At 42.5% G+C, this 16,942-nt stretch overlaps 1 protein-coding gene across 7 annotated transcripts in view; it reads right to left on the bottom strand.

The window, feature by feature from the left end:
- The window catches only part of NTRK2 (neurotrophic receptor tyrosine kinase 2), a 312,241-nt gene that overhangs the window by 171,611 nt on the left and 123,688 nt on the right, over positions 1 to 16,942 (bottom strand). For 3 of the 7 annotated variants that reach the window (XM_080669807.1, XM_080669808.1, XM_080669806.1), the window contains one exon: positions 6,037 to 8,290. The exons of the other annotated variants lie outside the window; for them this stretch is intronic. In XM_080669807.1, coding sequence (XP_080525933.1) covers positions 8,253 to 8,290 — 38 coding nt within the window. In that variant the 3' untranslated portion in view covers positions 6,037 to 8,252. Of the gene's footprint in view, positions 1 to 6,036; positions 8,291 to 16,942 lie in introns of those variants that run through there. 7 annotated transcript variants of the gene reach the window in all.

The following is a 16,942-nucleotide window of genomic DNA, read 5'->3' as shown; positions in this document are numbered from 1 at the left end:
AACAAACAAAGCAAACATGCTCTGGGTTTTCATTAGTTAACTAGAGGCCTGGTGCGCGGCATTTGTGCACTGGGGGGAAGGGGGTCCCTCAGCCCAGCCTGTGTCCAGGAGCCCTCAGGGGATGTCCAACTGATGGCTTAGGCCCTCTCCTTGTGGAGAGTGGGCTTAAACCGCAGTCAGACATCCTTAGCACTGCTGCGGAAACGGGAGAGGCTCCCACCTCTGCCGCTGCCCTCACCAGCAGTCAGCCCGGCTTCTAGCTGACCACCAGGGGGCAGCTCCTGCATTGAGCATCTGCCCCCTGGTGGTCAGTGCGTGCCATAGCAACCGGTCGGTCTGTTTGGTTGATTTGCATATTACCCTTTTATTATATAGGATTAGCACTGAGTAGATACCTCCTGCAACTTCTGTTTCATAAGATAAAATTTTCAAAGCATGTGCCAATTTCATTACCATCCCTGTACCTGCAAGTCAAGATCTGCAGGGACAGCACGTGCCACCCCAGTGACTAAAGTTCACCTTACATTTGTGCTTTGCCACAACAATCATCTCTGCTCAATCGCCAGTGCTGATAAGAGTGGCCACTGGGCACTTGCACGGCCCTGATTACGTCCTAGGCACCTGCTGGCCTCACCCCAGTCCTGGCCCTGCTCAAAGATGCAGCCCATCTAGGGTAGCTGTTCTGTGCTCTGGCACTTGAGCCAGCCTGCCTGAATTCAAACCCTGGGATTACCCCTCATTAGTGAGGTAACCTGAAGGAAGGTCCTTGGTCACTCTGTTCCTTAGTGTACTATCACTTTAAATGGAAGCAATATTATCATTAGCCTTGTAGGATTGCAGGGAATGAATAAATACATTAATATATGTTTTAGTACTTAAAACATAATGTGCATACTTGGTACAGAGTGAAAATCAATACCCATTAACTCTTAGATACAGTCTCACTTTAAAATGTGTTAGAAAAGGTATTAACAATACTAAAAGTACCTTAAATTAAGTGCTGGTAAAACTTCAAGGCCACTTATCTAAAGAGATTTAATAACAACAACAAAAAAGCACACATTACAAAATATTACTAAAGAAATAAAATTTTATTACTTGCAACATGAAGTAGTTCCAACTAAGCCAATCGTGTGTTGCTTAATGGATCCTTTACCAGAAACTACCTCAGGAAGCAGAAGAGAAAAATCCAGGTATTTGTAACTCATTGCCTGTAAACAGTTGTTTCTAAGCCTTGAGGGAACTTGAAACAAGTCTTTTGTTTCAAACAATCCGTCAGCCAATTAATTCGTTACTTTTATTCTTAGCCAAATATCTTTCACATGGAGAACCCACAAGTTAAAGTTAAAGTAGACCCTGTTCAAATGACTAAAAATTCTGAATTGATAAAGTGAGAACAAAAGAGGCAGACCATATTTGGGATATGTCCCTCAATGCTATTTCTTTCAGAATCCTCAAAATACAGAGCACCATTCAAATTCACAGGACAGTCATAATACAGGCCCAAACAAATCGTATCCTATTATTTTATCAGTATCAAATCTGAGGTAAAACCAATGCACAAGAATCACCTGGGCAGAAAGAAGGATCTAGGAGCACAATGATGATCAATGATGATAACTTTTGAGAAAGCTCCAATGTGGCCTTCACAGCGTGGACACATCCAGAATTGCCCAGCGAGTGAAATGCCCTTTCATTTGGACTCCATTAGTTGTGCTCACATAACCGCCATATAACCAATACATGCAAGTGGATCTGTGTGGGATTCACTCACTGAGGCATACCCATGCTCAGTGCAAACCCAAGTCCTTCCAAGTATTTTATCCACAAAAAGAGGTCCCAACCTGCCAGGCAATGTGCTAAGTAAGGGCTTTCCCTGACCCTCGCACTTGACTCTCATAAGAGCCTAGTGAGGAGGCACCATTACTATTCCCCATTGTGCAAATGAGGGAACGGGAATGGAGAGGCGAAATGACTCATTTAGCTGGAGCAGACTGGCTTCCAACCTGAATAGTCTGCACCCAAAGCCTACTGCCTCAAATTATTATATGGCCTCCAAAGGGCCCACAAAACCTGTTCTCAGCAAGGCAAACTGCGAAGGGCACTTCAAAAAAAAGCACAAGTTAATAGCACTAAACAGGCTCTTAAGAGAGGATCCGTGCACTTGGTTCCATAAGACAGTGGGTCACACTGGATCAGTTTCCAATCCCAAGTCTTGCCTTTGGCACAAAACCCTTTCAAAGTTACCAGAGGCAAGCTCAGGTGCATCAGGGCTGGGGTCCTGCGAACCTTACTTTTAGGTCCTATCTTAAAAGGGGGGGAAATGAGGAATGACAGTGTGGGCCACTGGAGGATGGAAATAAAAGGGACGTGAAGTGTGGGCACCATTTAATAGTTATGGTTCCATAGTATCTTATCTCTATGTCCTCTTGTCTTCCTCAATCTCCCCTTCCATGAAAGCACAAGTCATCATGTTCATTTGACCACCAAGCCCCTTAGAAGGGAGGGGCAGAGCACCAAACGTGTCCTCTCACTGGGACCTGGCTCATTCCAAATTTTTTAAATATCAAAAGATTTTCCCATAGAATATAGGGTGTTTTTTTTTGTTTCTTTAGTTTCCTTAAACATTTTTTGTGTGGTGTTTGTTTGTTTGTTTGTTTGTTTTTAGTATTTTCTTTTAACCAAATGAAAATATATCCCATTTCAAGAATCAGTAACAATAAATGTATAATTCACATTAATGGGAAATTTGAAAGTCCCTTTTTGAGGGAGATTTATTCCAGAATCTATAGTGGGTTTGGGACTCTCCCATTCCCAATTCTCTATGATGTTTCTCATACTCTTTCTTCTAACACCTTTCCTCTTGAACACCACCAAGGACACACATAGTGATGGGGGATGCTTGGGGGAAGGGAGTAGACGTATACAAGGCCCTAGAGAGAATGCAAGACACATGGAGATGAATTATAAAACTTTATTGGCTTGTTAAAAAAAATGAATTCAGCAAGTACATTTATGATCTATCCACATGTTAAAACAGCACTTAAAAATAAAATAAAAATGATTATCCACTATTTACAGGAAATGTGAAAAATGACTTTAAAACCTGGAACATTACAGGGGGAAAGCAGGGCATGAGAATGACTCACAGCCGCCTATGGATTACAGCCAATGGACCCCAACACGAAATGGGTGTGACACGCAAGGATCTGTCTTTCTCTGGAATCTCTTGCTATTATTTTTTCATTTTCCCCCTGTCAGTTTTATTGGGGCATAATTGACAAATAAAATTGAAAGATATTTAAAGAGTACAACATGATGACTTGACATACATATGCATTGTGAGTAGACTCTCTTACTATTTTGTGTTTATGCCGCCTTCATAAATGGACTGTCTTAAAAGTGGTGAAAAAACCTTTGTGTTTTTCTTTCCTTCTCATGCCTTTTTTTCATGAAAACTCAGACTCCAGACACAGCCAATAACCACCTACCTTGGGTGCCCACCAATGACCATCCCAAGGCTCCATTGCAATATTAGCCCGAATTAAACTCAGAGTGCTCTCACTGCCCAACTCTGATGGTTGGGAGATGCCTTTGGCCCAGAAGAGAAAAAAAAAAAAAAAAAAAAAAAAGGAAATGGACTGGCTTGAGTAGAAAGCTGCCTTTGGTGACAGCTGTTTTATGTCACTTTCTGGGTTGCAGATCCTGTTAACGTAATTCACTGTGGCAGCACCCCACAGAAAATGACATCCCTGTCCTATCCGGGAGAGCCCTTGACCTTACCAGGTGCCCTTGAGTAAGCCTGACGCGGTCCTCAGGCGCCACCGGTGGTGTGAACACAGCGGAGCACCCTTCACAGGTGACTGCTTCTGTCCCGTGTCCTTGGAGTCAAGTCTGCTGACTGGCACAGCCCCATGGGCTCAACAGACCTCCACTAGACAGGCATGGCCCCGCCCACCGGGCTGGGTGCAGCTACCCTGAGAAGATCCGGAACTATGGTGGAATCGCTCCACATCAGCTGCCCTCTCTCTGTCTGCAGTCAGGACAAAACAAGGTGAGCTGAGCTTCTACTGTTGTGTGAGCAAATTAGATGGAAGCCAGGGAGGAGTCTAAACAGAAGACGCCAGGAGAAAGTCTAAGTCACCATTCTCCGATGGAGGGAGAGAGGAGCTAGCTCAGGTCCCCTTTAGTGCTTTGATTCCATTTCAAAATGAATTTTTTAAAAAGAGTACATGGAAAGCAACCAGTAAAGCAAATAAAAAGTAACTCTCAGTCTGTCATGGAGTCAAGTTAGAATGCTACATAGAGAGAGCGAGAGAGGGCGAGGAGGAGAAGGGGAGAGGGAAGGAGAGGGGATGGAGGGAGAAGGTTGGGAAGGAGAGAGAAAGTCAGGGATTTTAAGCAAATAAAGAGAAAAGGAAGGGGAGAAGGCAGGAGCACCCCCATCATGCTGACTGTCACACTTGCCAGGGAACTAAATTCTTGCCTTGAACTCCTTGAGCTGTTTGCTCCTCAAACTGTTGAACAACGTGGCCTCTGCTCTGTCTGAGGAGGAGCTTGGGCCCGAACAGGGAGGGGTGGGGTGGGGGGCGCGGAGCACTGTAATACAGGATGATGTGGAGAGTGGGGTCCAAAGCACACTCTGGGCTCTGTGCTATGGGCGGGGCTGGGGTCATTTAAGTCCCATCTTTGCTCCCTACTCTTGGGAAGAGCAGTCAATAGGTCAAGAATGAAACTGGTCCCTGCTGGAGATTAGGAGTGAAAACCGCTGAGTGATCTTTGAAGTCTGTGGGGATTCATTCTTCCTGTGGAGATCTGGACCTTCTTGGCCTCGCCTAATGCCTCAAGTGATGACAGTGGGAGTCTCTCAGTTGCTCTCAGCTGCCTTGGAGTCAAGATACAGGGCCTGAACTGTGAGTCGTGAAGATGACACAGCTGTTTTCCATTTATCAACGGCCACACTGGTATGCTAAGGACACCGGAGAAACAGGGCTGTGCGTTTTCCCCTGAACTTGGCTGCACCTGAGCGGGCCAGGCAGCACAGACACTGGTGAAAGGAGTCATGTCAAACAAAGCAGGGGGGAGGACTCTGGCCACGTGGACGTGGGGCCAATCAGGGATGAAGGGCAAACACTGCTGCAAGGAAGTCCCAGGCAGAGAGAGAGCCCAGGTCCCAGCCGGCAGAAGGCAGAGGTGAGCCCCCACAGTAAGTGACATGAGCAGATCCCTTCAGTGCTAGATTCAATGGTGATAAAGTGCTCAGTGGTGACACTAGGATGCATGTTTGCAAGGGAAAGACAGGAGGAAGCAGTGAGAGAACAACGATCTTGCTTTAAGACACGAGTAACAAACTGGCAGCCCACAGACATGTTCTGTTGGCCTACATAACGTTTTAAAAATAACTGCGTCAACTTTTTAAAATAGGGACATTTCACGGGTTTCAAGTTTCTCTTAAAGAATCCCAAGAGTTGGAAACCTAGGACCACATTCCCGGGGCCGGCGGGGGGGGGGGGGGGGGGGGCAGGGGGGAGAGGGGGAGGGGGAGTTGGTTGGGGCTGAGTGACAGCTCCCCTCTGGAGTGAACACCCACTTAGGGTATGTTGTGCATTTAGGGTACCTGCCTGGTACTGAATTGCCAGGTCCTTGCTGGAGGGCGACAGTCTTGATTTCAATAAAAAATTCTGCCCATCTTTTTCTAATGTTGCAGAATTACATTAGGAAGCTCAAAAAAGATTTCTTATAGAGGACACAGAAAGCAAAAGGATGCAAGGGGGTGGTCTAGAGTACAGATATGAGAAGCTATGTCACTGATTGTGGTCTTCAGGGATTTAAAAAAAGACAGAGCAAAGAACTCAAGAACCATATGAAGCAATTTTCTAATAGCCTGATGTTTTCATCGTTCCCTAGGAGATGTCAACTGCGGTCTGATATAATAAATTGCCTTATCTGTCCCCTTCTCTCCATTTAAAAACAAAAATCCACCTCGTCATCCTTCTAGCTGTTGAGTACAAATATTCTTTTATTTTTTTTCCTTTTGGGTCTGGAAAACTTTAAAAATAGGCCTTAAACAATTCCTCGCCTTTTTATGACTCCATGAAATTACATAAAAGCTTTTTTTAAAAAAAAATATACCGAATGGCTGATATTTAAGAACCTGAGCTGTCCTGACAGCCCCTACTTGGCTTCCAGTTTGAATTTCCTTTTTCTCTCAGGGTTCGGGATTTCTGCAATCAGCTGGCCTTTTTGTAAATCAACACCTTTGGGAAAGATCAGAACCTAAGTCATGATAGGAACTGGCATTTAGCAGCAAGCAAGAAAATAGAAATTCCGAAGATATTCAGACGTCCCCACACCAAGGGCCAGCTGCCCTCACACTCAAATGTCCTTTAGGGGGGAAAATACTTTTGAAAACCAGGAACCTGTTTACGCTTTGGAGAAACTGCCCCTTTCAGGCCTTGGCCTGGAGTAGCCAAGTTCAATGCTGTAATCCATAGGACTCTGTGAGATGTCGGCATTGAGCAATACCATAGTCAGTGGTGAGAGAGTATAAAATATCCATCATGGGTTATCTTATTTTATCAAGTGGTACCTAAATGGATCCTGGTTTATTAAGATTAATGCCTTGGTTACACAGGATTCAAAACATTTCTAAACATGTTAGACCTGTTAAAAATCTATGCATCCTTAAAGCTAAACTGTAAAACTGTGTAACTATTTCAAAAAAATTTTTAAAGAACATCAGTAAATTTCCAATTCAGCCATGGCATCAGTGCACTCTTTTTTTTTTTTTTTTTTTTACTTTCAATATTATTTTGTATCAGTTTCAGGTGTACAGCACAGTGGTTAGACAATCATATACTTTACAAAGTGTTCCCCCCAATATTTCCAGTACCCATCTGACACCATACATAGTTACCACAATATTATTAACTGCATTCCCTGTGCTGTACAGAGCTGATTGTGTTTTCAAAGGACATGCTCCAGGCCCGCCTCTGAAGTCCCCCTAACAAGAAAGGTGTGAGGTGAGGTGGGGCAGGGCAGCCAAACCTGTCTTCTGACAGGGATCCTGCCTGGTGCAGACTGAGCAGAGCGTACCAAGGTCACTGCCATGGCCGAGCGATTGAAACAGGGGGCCACGGTGAGACTAAGGCAGGGACGCAGGATTCAGCTGCCCTCTCAGCAATGAAGCTGGACAATATAAAGCACATATTCATTAGCGACCTGCCACCTTGTGCTGCTGGGGTCAGGATGAGCTGTCCTGCCCCCTGAAAACCCAGCAGCAGTGTAGTATGTCGTAGGGAGACTATCTTACTTACAATATCGACTTCTGCTCACAGCAGGCCAGCCATTCTGCTCACAGGCCTTTTCAGAGTAGAAAAGCTGCAGTTCTGTTATGGGAACAGCATGGGTTGCTGTGGCCTTATCACTCGACAAACTTCTAAAACGCAGGGGGATTGCAGAGGGCAAATGAAAGGACATATGCACCATATGCATATATATGCCACTCCTTTAGCTATTCTGTCTATGCCTAACCTAACTCTACAGCCCTGACCAAGTAGCTTTTTTTTTCCCCTTTAAGAAAATCATTAAAGAAACTTTAAGGAAATCATGGGCGTTGATTGCATGGCTCTGGACCTTTATTATCAGTGAAGGAAAGACCTCTCTCGTGACATCACCAAGTCCCCACGGCGATACTGTATATGCTCTTTTAGCCTCTGTGGTATAGATGGAAAAATAAAACTTGCTCAGTTCAGTACTGATTAAACAACAGAAGATGCTGTTAAAATCTGAGTTACATGGAGGTTATAGTTTAGTGTGCACTTATGCCATTCCCTAAATTTAGATTTGTTTTAACTTTGTAGTTCATCTGTAATAAACAGAAACAATAAAAATCAAATACATTTCCAGTAAGGTCAAACAGCACGTCTTTCAGAAGAGAAGCACAACCCAATGGGATTTCATTTCAATTCCACCTTTGAATGATTAAAAATGAAAGCATTAATTTAAGATGTTTTCTTGCATCTCCGAGTAGCTGCCTGTGAGCTGCCTCAGCACCGGTGTTCCCCAATCACAGCTCAGGATCTGCAGGCTCCATGCAGTACCTCCTGCAAACACCACCCACCTCTACCGGAAAACCCCAAGTAAGCAGACTTCCCGGGAGAAGCCTGTGCCAGTCCCAAGAGTCCAGCTTACAAGGCAGCACCAACCAACAAGCACCACAGCCCCTTTCTCTGTCTTTTCCTTTATTTCAGCTACCCATCCAGTGGGATCTTATGAAACAAAACAAAACCTAAAAGAAACACAAAATAAAACATAAGTCATGCTCAAAAGAAAAATCAACAGAAATTAACATGCAAGTATAATCATTTTTAAAAGAACATAAATAAACATCAAAATTAAGACACAACATGGAATATGCTTTAAAACATAAAGCAATATATAATAACAGAACAGAAATTGAAAGAAAATGTGCATCTCATTATTAGCAACTTCGTTTTAAACTCAAAAACAACTTTACTTGGCACATGAAACATGGGAAAGAAACTCAAAGGATTTTACACACAGCTCTGCCCACAACTATCAGATATTAACTTCTTCACTTAAGTAGGAGAAATCTGTAAACAATATCGATTTACCCCTGAAAAATTTTTATGTATAAAAAATAAAACTTAACAACAAATATCTACCATAATCCTAATTTTTCCCCTGCCTAATTTTACCAAGTTATTTCTTAAATAATTGATAAATTACTGAGCAACTAAAGCAGAGTACTGGCTGGATATAACTAGTAAAATATGGAACTACACACAGATTTAGTGTGGTTTTTTTTTCAGGAATCTTAACATTAAATAATGAATTAAATGCCTAAATTGAATCAAATACCCAGAATATATATGACACATAGATATACAGAAATGTAATATCCATTATATCACACATGATATATAACATATAACATGTAGTATATTGTATATATATTTAATATATTATGTATAAGATATATAGTTTATGTGTATATTACATGTAATAGATATAAAACACATAATATGTAATACTTAGTATTAATTAATTCTGCAAACATTTACTGAGCACAGACCAAATCATAGACACTGTAATAGATAATACAAAAATAAAGAAAATGGAGTGCTTTGACCTCAACTACTTCTTTGCCCCACAGCTGGAGAAAGGTAAGCAACTTGCACAATAAATAACACTAATCTACTTTGTGCCAAGCTCTCCTCTAAGCTCTTTGTCCAAAGTAGCTTATAGTCCAATAACTGGTAAGTGATGGAGCTCAGATTTTGACCCAGGAACTCAGATTCTATGAATCTATGGCCACCCTGCCATGTCCCTGTGCAGGGAGGACAAACTCTCTTTGCACTTGCCTATGAAAACTCAGCGGGGATGGGGAAGATTCTGTTACATACAATTCTGTGTATAATTTGCATGAATCTTCACCAGATTCATACATGACAAAATAGATGATGTCATGGTAGAAACCGCCAAGATGTTTTCAAGTTCAGCTTTGGAAGGCACTTCTAAACACAACCCCTCCAGACTCTCGATCTTCCTCAACCTGGTGTCTGGTCTGCCAAGTGCTGGTGTCATCTGCCTCCAGAGCTGTAATTACCACCACCAATCTGTATTATCATTTACAGCAACACTCTGGAGCTTAATTTCCACGGCATTTCTGTCTCCTGTCCTTCCAAGTCTCAGGGAAAGGACTCGGGATGGACGCCAAACATCATTTATGGATTTAAACACCACAAAGCACTGAGAGTTTAGGAAGTGCTTGGGGCACTGATTAATTCTCCTTCATAACTCATAAGCCGCACTAGTTTAGAGGACATGATGGCACGTAGGACAAGCATGCCAAATTAACCAACCAAACCTCTTAATTATTCCATCAGGTTTTAAGAAGGTGATTCTCAATTCCTTTCCCATTGTAACAATAAGATTAATATTGGGATGTCAAGTCTGCCAATAAAAAACAGGAGAAACTTGGTGATACAAATAGAAGACATCACCCTCAGATAAAAAGATTTGTTGACTCCTATATACTAGTTTCTAGACACTTGGCAAGGAAACTCTAAGAGTTTACTGATGTCAGAGTGTTTACAGCATGAACCAGGCCACTCTTCCTTTGCTTCTATTTGACATTTTCTTCCCAGATGCTCCTCCAGGCTCTTTAAAATTACAATTGAGAAACTATTTGCTTTGCTAGATGCAAGCTCTTTTGGACTGCCATTCACTCAGGGCACAACAGCATTTGCCCTTATTTAAATTGATGTCAGATGTTCCTCTTCAACCTCCTTCTGCATTGCCTTTTGTGATGCATCCTTCTCAAAGAAGCATACCTTAGCTCCATTCGCCCTTGCAATAAAAAAAACGAGTGAAACCACCATAAAAACACACGCAGTATCTTCCTTAAGAGGAAAAAACAGCCTGAAACAAGGATAAGCAATATGAGCCTTCAGGAAGGCAAGTCAGTGCTTCTCAATACCCTTGATCTTCCCATACTATCGACACACTAAAGATACACTACCATGTACTGAAAAATTAGTTTGACTTACAGATTTCATCCTTTTATAAGGAAATGTCTCCAATACTTCATATTTCTCAGGGATCAAAAGTGAAATCCAATCAGGGTCTTATTCTACCTACCAGGATCTCATGACTTTTGCCCTCTTATAAGAACTCAAGAAAGGGGCCACGAAATAATATAAAACAATAGATGATTATGTTCTCCTAGTAGGGGGAAAGTTTTTAGACCACAACAAATGGCTGAACATCTTGTGGGTTTAGCAGCCAAACGAGCTGTCTAGCTTCTGAGCCTGAAATATAGATATTTTGACAATGTGACATTCTGAAGCATTTGCAGCATTCCGATGGTGCACGGGAGTTATTGTGAGAACAGCTCCTTTATCAAAAACAACCTTAGAGAAATGTTGCCACCACTCCTTACACCAGCTGAGCTAAATCCGAACAAGGTTAAAGCAGATGCTGTCTGAGAATGCAATGTGAAGTTGAAAGCAGAGAAGAAAAACCAGGAGGTGTCCTAAAACTCAGCCTCTGCTATTCGCCGATTTCAAATCTGCTCGCTGGCCTCTTCCAAGGGAAGGCCTGGGGGTGGGCTGAAGGTCAGTGAAGCACTGTGCTTTCTTTATCATTGGCTTCCGACTCATTAAGATTTCTTTACATTCAAACGTGCACACATTTTCCTCCTATTACTCAGAAGCAATCAGCCATAAAATGGCAAGGATCTGCAGTACATTTAAATTAACAGCAATTTATCTGGAGGGAAGAAGAAAATTGCTGAGTCTGAAAGGAAGCGAAGGGAAGGGAATGGAAGAAAGATGCAGCTGCTATCTGAAAAAGCCAATCTTACCACATTTGTCATTTGGAGAGTTAAAACAGAAAAACTGCCAACTTGGGTGTCTGAGTGGCATGGGGCCTCTTGGGAGCCGGTGTGGTGGCGAAAGAGTACAGTGGCTCACCTTCATAGGAGAGCAAAGCAAATGCTCCTTGGGCCTTCTGGAAAATGTGTACTAGGTCAAATCAAAGAATAAACTCCTGTGTTCTCATAACATTAGGTACCTGAACAACAGTGGGTACAAAAGGGTTTTGCTTTCATCACAAAGTTAGACTTGAACGAGGTACAATTCTGCTTTATTTCAGCACCACTTGTCCTAATTTGCCATTTGTGGAATAGTTACTATCTATTGATTCTTGCACCATCTAGCCATTACTGTCCTGCCTTTCCTATTTTACAGGGAACTCACTTGACCCACATGGCCACTGTGATGTGTCCAAGGTCACCTGCATGGACTGAGATAGCTGAAATCTAAACTCAGACCTTCTGGATTGTTAGTCCCTCCTTACAATGATATCACCTGCATCTATAGCAGAAATTTCCCAATATAAAAGTTTAAGTCCTGGTGCTTCCCTCTCTGTGCTCATTCCAGAAGTTCCTTAACCAGTCTTCAGACGCCCCTTTAGCTTCCTAAGGATGTGCTTTATCCATATACCACCTCTTCTCCTAAGACCTCCTTCTATCATGTGTTGGAAGCCTTGACCATTCTTGAAGGTCCAGTGTAAAGAGGTCTCCTGTGAGTATTCAGTTCATGGGTCTCTTAACTTCTCTTCCTTCATTCACATGGCCTTCTTTTGTACCTTTTTGAAACTTGTAGTTCTTTCCTATTTACTTTCTGCATCCCAAACTGTAAGCCACAGGAGGGCAGACAGAGCAGACAGAGAACATCTATACCTCTTCTACATCCCACACTGCCTTGCAGAATGGTAATCTATAAACTTTTTTTTATCATTTCTATGTACTCAACAACAGAACCAAAATGGAGAGTAAGGAGGATACAAGACAATGTAGGCTCTACTGTGTCTCATTGGCAACTGGGTTAATCAGATAACTTCAAAGCTCCTGGACAGAATCAGATATTTGCTCAGAATATTGAAGATTATAGAGTTAGACAGGTGGACACCCAGTCAGTGCTTCCTGAAGCATCTGAAGCTACTGAGGAAAAGGTGCCAAACTGAGTTGACTCTAATTCTCATGATGATCAAAATGATGGTGGCTGTGGGAGTTGGATGAAGAAAAGTATTGTCCATTTGTTAGCTGGAGATGAAAAACTAAAAATAAATGTCTGAGGATGGTCAGCAAGGCTTGGAAAGCTCTGGTTTGATTTAGCAAAATGAAGTTTAGTTATGAGCTGAAAATCAAAGCAGGAAACACAGAGTTCTTGGCAAAACTCGGATGTGTAAGGAAACCCAGAGCTATCACACAACTAAAACTCAGTGATTCTAAGTAGAATGTGATGAATTAGCAGGGCCTAATGACAAGTGTCCAACGGTTCAACCACTACCATGTCAGGGACTTCACATAAGATAGGTAACACATCCAAAGACAGATGCCATTGCCTCTATCTGTGGAATCACATACAAATGCTATAAATGAAGTAAGACAAAAGAAACAAACAACAAAAAAAACACACATGGAGTTCATGGTTTGAAGGGCATTAAGATTCTCAAAGGTTTTCACTCCAGCTACTCTGAGATTGAACAAATCAATCTCTTATTCTCCTGTAGGTGTGTCTGGCTTATTTCAACAAACATATATAGTACTAGTGGCCCTGTGCACGGATTCGTGCACATTGAAAGGAAATTAACTAGAAGGCACCAGCGGGGCGGGACTGGACGAAACGGGCCAGACACACCCTGGAGCCAACCTCCCGCAGTCCCTTCCCATCTGGCCACACCTGGGGTGGTACTGCGGCTCAAAGGGCATCTGCGGAGTGAGCAGGGTCCTTCTGGCAGGTGGGGTCCCTTGGCCTGGCCTACGGAATCAGGCCAAAACCATCTCTCTGACATCCCCCAAGGTGTCCCGAAGTGCATGAGGGCACCCGGCTGTCGTACAGGGTGTGGAACGCAAACTCAAGTGTGCAGTAAACCAGATTCGGGGCCAAGAGTGACCCAGCAACAACATAACCCACGGCCGAAGGTGGAATCACATGGCCCCGTGAGGAATCGGGCTCCCCCTTCTCTGGTTCGGGGGTGCGTCATCTGAGAACCATCATCCAAGAACCGCCATTGCCAAGTCACCACAGCTTGACAGCTCCTGTGTTGAGCATCTGCCCCCTGGCAGTCAGTGCACATCATATCTACCAGCAGGTCAGACGGTCACTTAGCCTTTTATATATATAGAAGATTGCACTATCTATATGGTAGCTCTTTGCAACATGAAATGACATCTTCTTTAAGACACTGTTTCACAATTCTCAGACCAGAGAGGCTTACCAATGAGTCAACATTCAGCACACACAAACATGGCATGATAAATTCCATTACAGAAGAGCATGTTCTTGTTGCCAATATATATTTGTGTCTAGATTTGGTTTTACAAAAATACTCTAGTCAGTGATCCTTCTTAGTATATGAAGGCAGTTTACTCAAACTAACAGTGTCCAGGTGGAAAACAAAAGACATAAAACCTATTACTCAATTAACCTATAACTATGTAAAATCTGCAAGAACCTCAAACATACACAGTAGAAGTTGGTTGGCTCTGCTCAATTGTGGATGACACCATAGTGCACAGACCAGAACGGATCTGGGAATAAATTTCTAGAAAAGTTACTAATGCCTGAAAGAAACAAGAGAAAACAAATGGACATGGGTCAACCAGGGCTTCTATGATACTGATAATGATGATGGAGGAGAAGGAGGAGGAGGAGGAGGAGGAGGAGGAGGAGGAGGAGGAGGGGGAGGAGGAGGAGAAAGAGGAGAAAGCAGGAGATGTAATGAGGAAGAGCAGGAGAAGAACTTAAAGAAAGTAGTTGCCATTGATTTGGAAGACCTCAAGCATGTAAAAAAAAAAAGGTGACAATAGAGATAAGGAGGTCTCAAAGCAGGATTACAAGTTCAGGTCCAAGTTGTAGGTGAACCTGGAAGGAAGAGAGTAGGTAAAAATAAAATTTGCCCTGGACCATTACTTTTTCATTAGGCATTCCAAGCAGTACTTCAGAAATAGAGTTTGAAGATCATTAACATTTAGGATACTTGCTAGGAAAGCAACAGTCAGGGGGGCTTTAGTGTGCACAGTGTCCCTGCCTATTTCTGCAAAGCCCAGAAGTAAGATCCACTAATAGTTCTAATTAAGCTGAGAGAGGGTCAAAGAAATTACTTTCACATGAATAGAAGTGCCTTATAAATCTCATTTCCATTTATATCACCTAAGTGCACAAGACAATGAAACCTTAGCTAAGTACCAAGTATTCCAAAATGCAAAGCAAAGATAGGTGAGGTTGATAATCCCCCTGAACTGAGTACAATAAACAGGAATAAAAAGCAAGCAATAAAAAACAAGGCCTTTGTTCTGTCTGGCAATGGACACCTTGGAAGGTAGACTCCCATCCTATGATCTGGCACAGAAGGAGAAATGCCAAAGCCCACATTCTGAGGACTTAGCTATGGCTTTTCAAAGAGTTTAGTTCCTGTGGTCACTGCCCAGCCCTGTGATGGTTTCCTCTCCCTCATCCATGGCCTCCTCCTCACTGCCCAGAACCAACAAGCAATGACATGTGGCCCACTGTCCAGGGTCCTGCTTCCAGACCAAAGTGGGGCCACAGATTAGCTTCCATGGCTGCTGCTGGCACATGTAGGAAGCTGCATGGCTTCAAACATACAGTAAGTCCTCACTTAACTCCATCAATAGGGCCTTGGAAACTGTGACTTTAACCAAAACAATATATAGTGATATCAATTTTACCATAGGCTAATTGACATAAATAAGAGTTAAGTTCCTATGGCATATTCTGCTCATGAAAACATCACCAAATTTCTAAAAGACCCAAACACTTCTAATATTAAACACTGAAATAAGTGTGAGCTATGTATACATGTAAGAAAGATTAATCAAACAATAAGATAATGATTTCCCAACCAGCTTACTCTAGTTCAGGGTCAAGGTGGCCAGTCAGTGGCCCCAGCTGGGAATTAATTTTTTTCCCATCAATGTTACAACAAAATGATGTTGAACAGCCCTGGCTGGTTTCACTCAGTGGTCAAGAGTGTTGGCCCATGAACTGAAGGGTCTCAGATTCGATTCTTGATCAAGGGCACATAACTTAGTTGCAGGCACGTGTGGGAGGCAACCAATTGATGTGTCTTCTTCACATAGATGTTTCTCTCTCTACCTCTCCTCCCTCCCCTCCTCTCTCTTTAAAAATTAATGGGAAAAAATACATTTGGGTGAAGATTAACAAAAAAAAGTTTTTAAAAAATGATGTTGAACAAAAGGATGTTATTCAAGGACCTATTGTACTTCTTTGTACTCAGGCTTTTATCCCGAGAAGTGAATGTGTCAAACTTAAAGACAGATGAAGATCATGGGGTAGAAAGAAGGCACTTCACCCAAACATGCCTTTTTTTCTGGTGCCTTTTCTCTGGGACAACCATTAGCAGAAGGACTTCCATCATATTGGAAGTTACTTCCCTAGAACAAGATGTAAAAAGCGCCTCTCCACAGAATCTGAGAGGTGATGGAAAATGTGGGTTGAAATGGTGGCTTATCCTGCCCTTGGTCAGTCTACCTGGTACATTACATGACACTGTTCCATAAAACAAAATTTACAATCCCAGATTGGACTCTGATTGAAAGTCCCAGATCAGACCCTGCAGAAATATATCTAACTCAACCCACAATGAGCATCCCTTACCCTACCAAAGCTCATAAAGGCATACCCACACATTACTTAACACTCTGATAGAGTATCCACCCACTCACACCATGAAGAACAGAATCTATACTCCAAAAGTGTTCCAACATCAAACAGAACCCTTAAGATTCTGGTGCCAGACCCAACTGCTATATACATGCTCCTTAGGAGTAGCAGATGATCCATTCCAAAATTCCTCTGTAAAATGGAGAGTTTACTCCATTCTCAATAGGAAACTTGAAAAGTGCAAAGTTGACTTTAGGGTCACAGCCTTCTAAGCATTTAGACGGAGGCTGCCAACAGAACCCCTTACTTGACTTAAGTTAACTCCACAGTTCTAAAAGCATCTGTTAGTGACATTTTTATTTGCTCCAAGAGCTCACTTTGGAAAAAGCCCATGATTCCATGCCACCCTACCTAACTATCCTTACTAACACCTCAACAATTCTTAGGGCAGCTGAGTGTGTGCCAACCTCTCTTTGGGTACACCGCAAACTCTCTTTCTGAAAGATGGGGAAGATTCTTCCAACTCCTTGATTCTTTCATCTTGGAACACAGCAGGCTCTTCATGATCCTTTGGTTCTAGTATAATTTATGCATGGAGAAAACTCTGGATTTTAAAAAGCATGCCTTTCATTTACATACATACACACACACACACACACACACACACACACACACACACACGCACTTTCCTTTTTAAAATAAAGTAT

Source organism: Plecotus auritus (genome assembly GCF_963455305.1).
Source record: "Plecotus auritus genome assembly, chromosome: 5".
NCBI classification, from domain to species: Eukaryota; Metazoa; Chordata; class Mammalia; order Chiroptera; family Vespertilionidae; genus Plecotus; species Plecotus auritus.
This window is presented reverse-complemented; position numbering and strand designations above follow the sequence as displayed.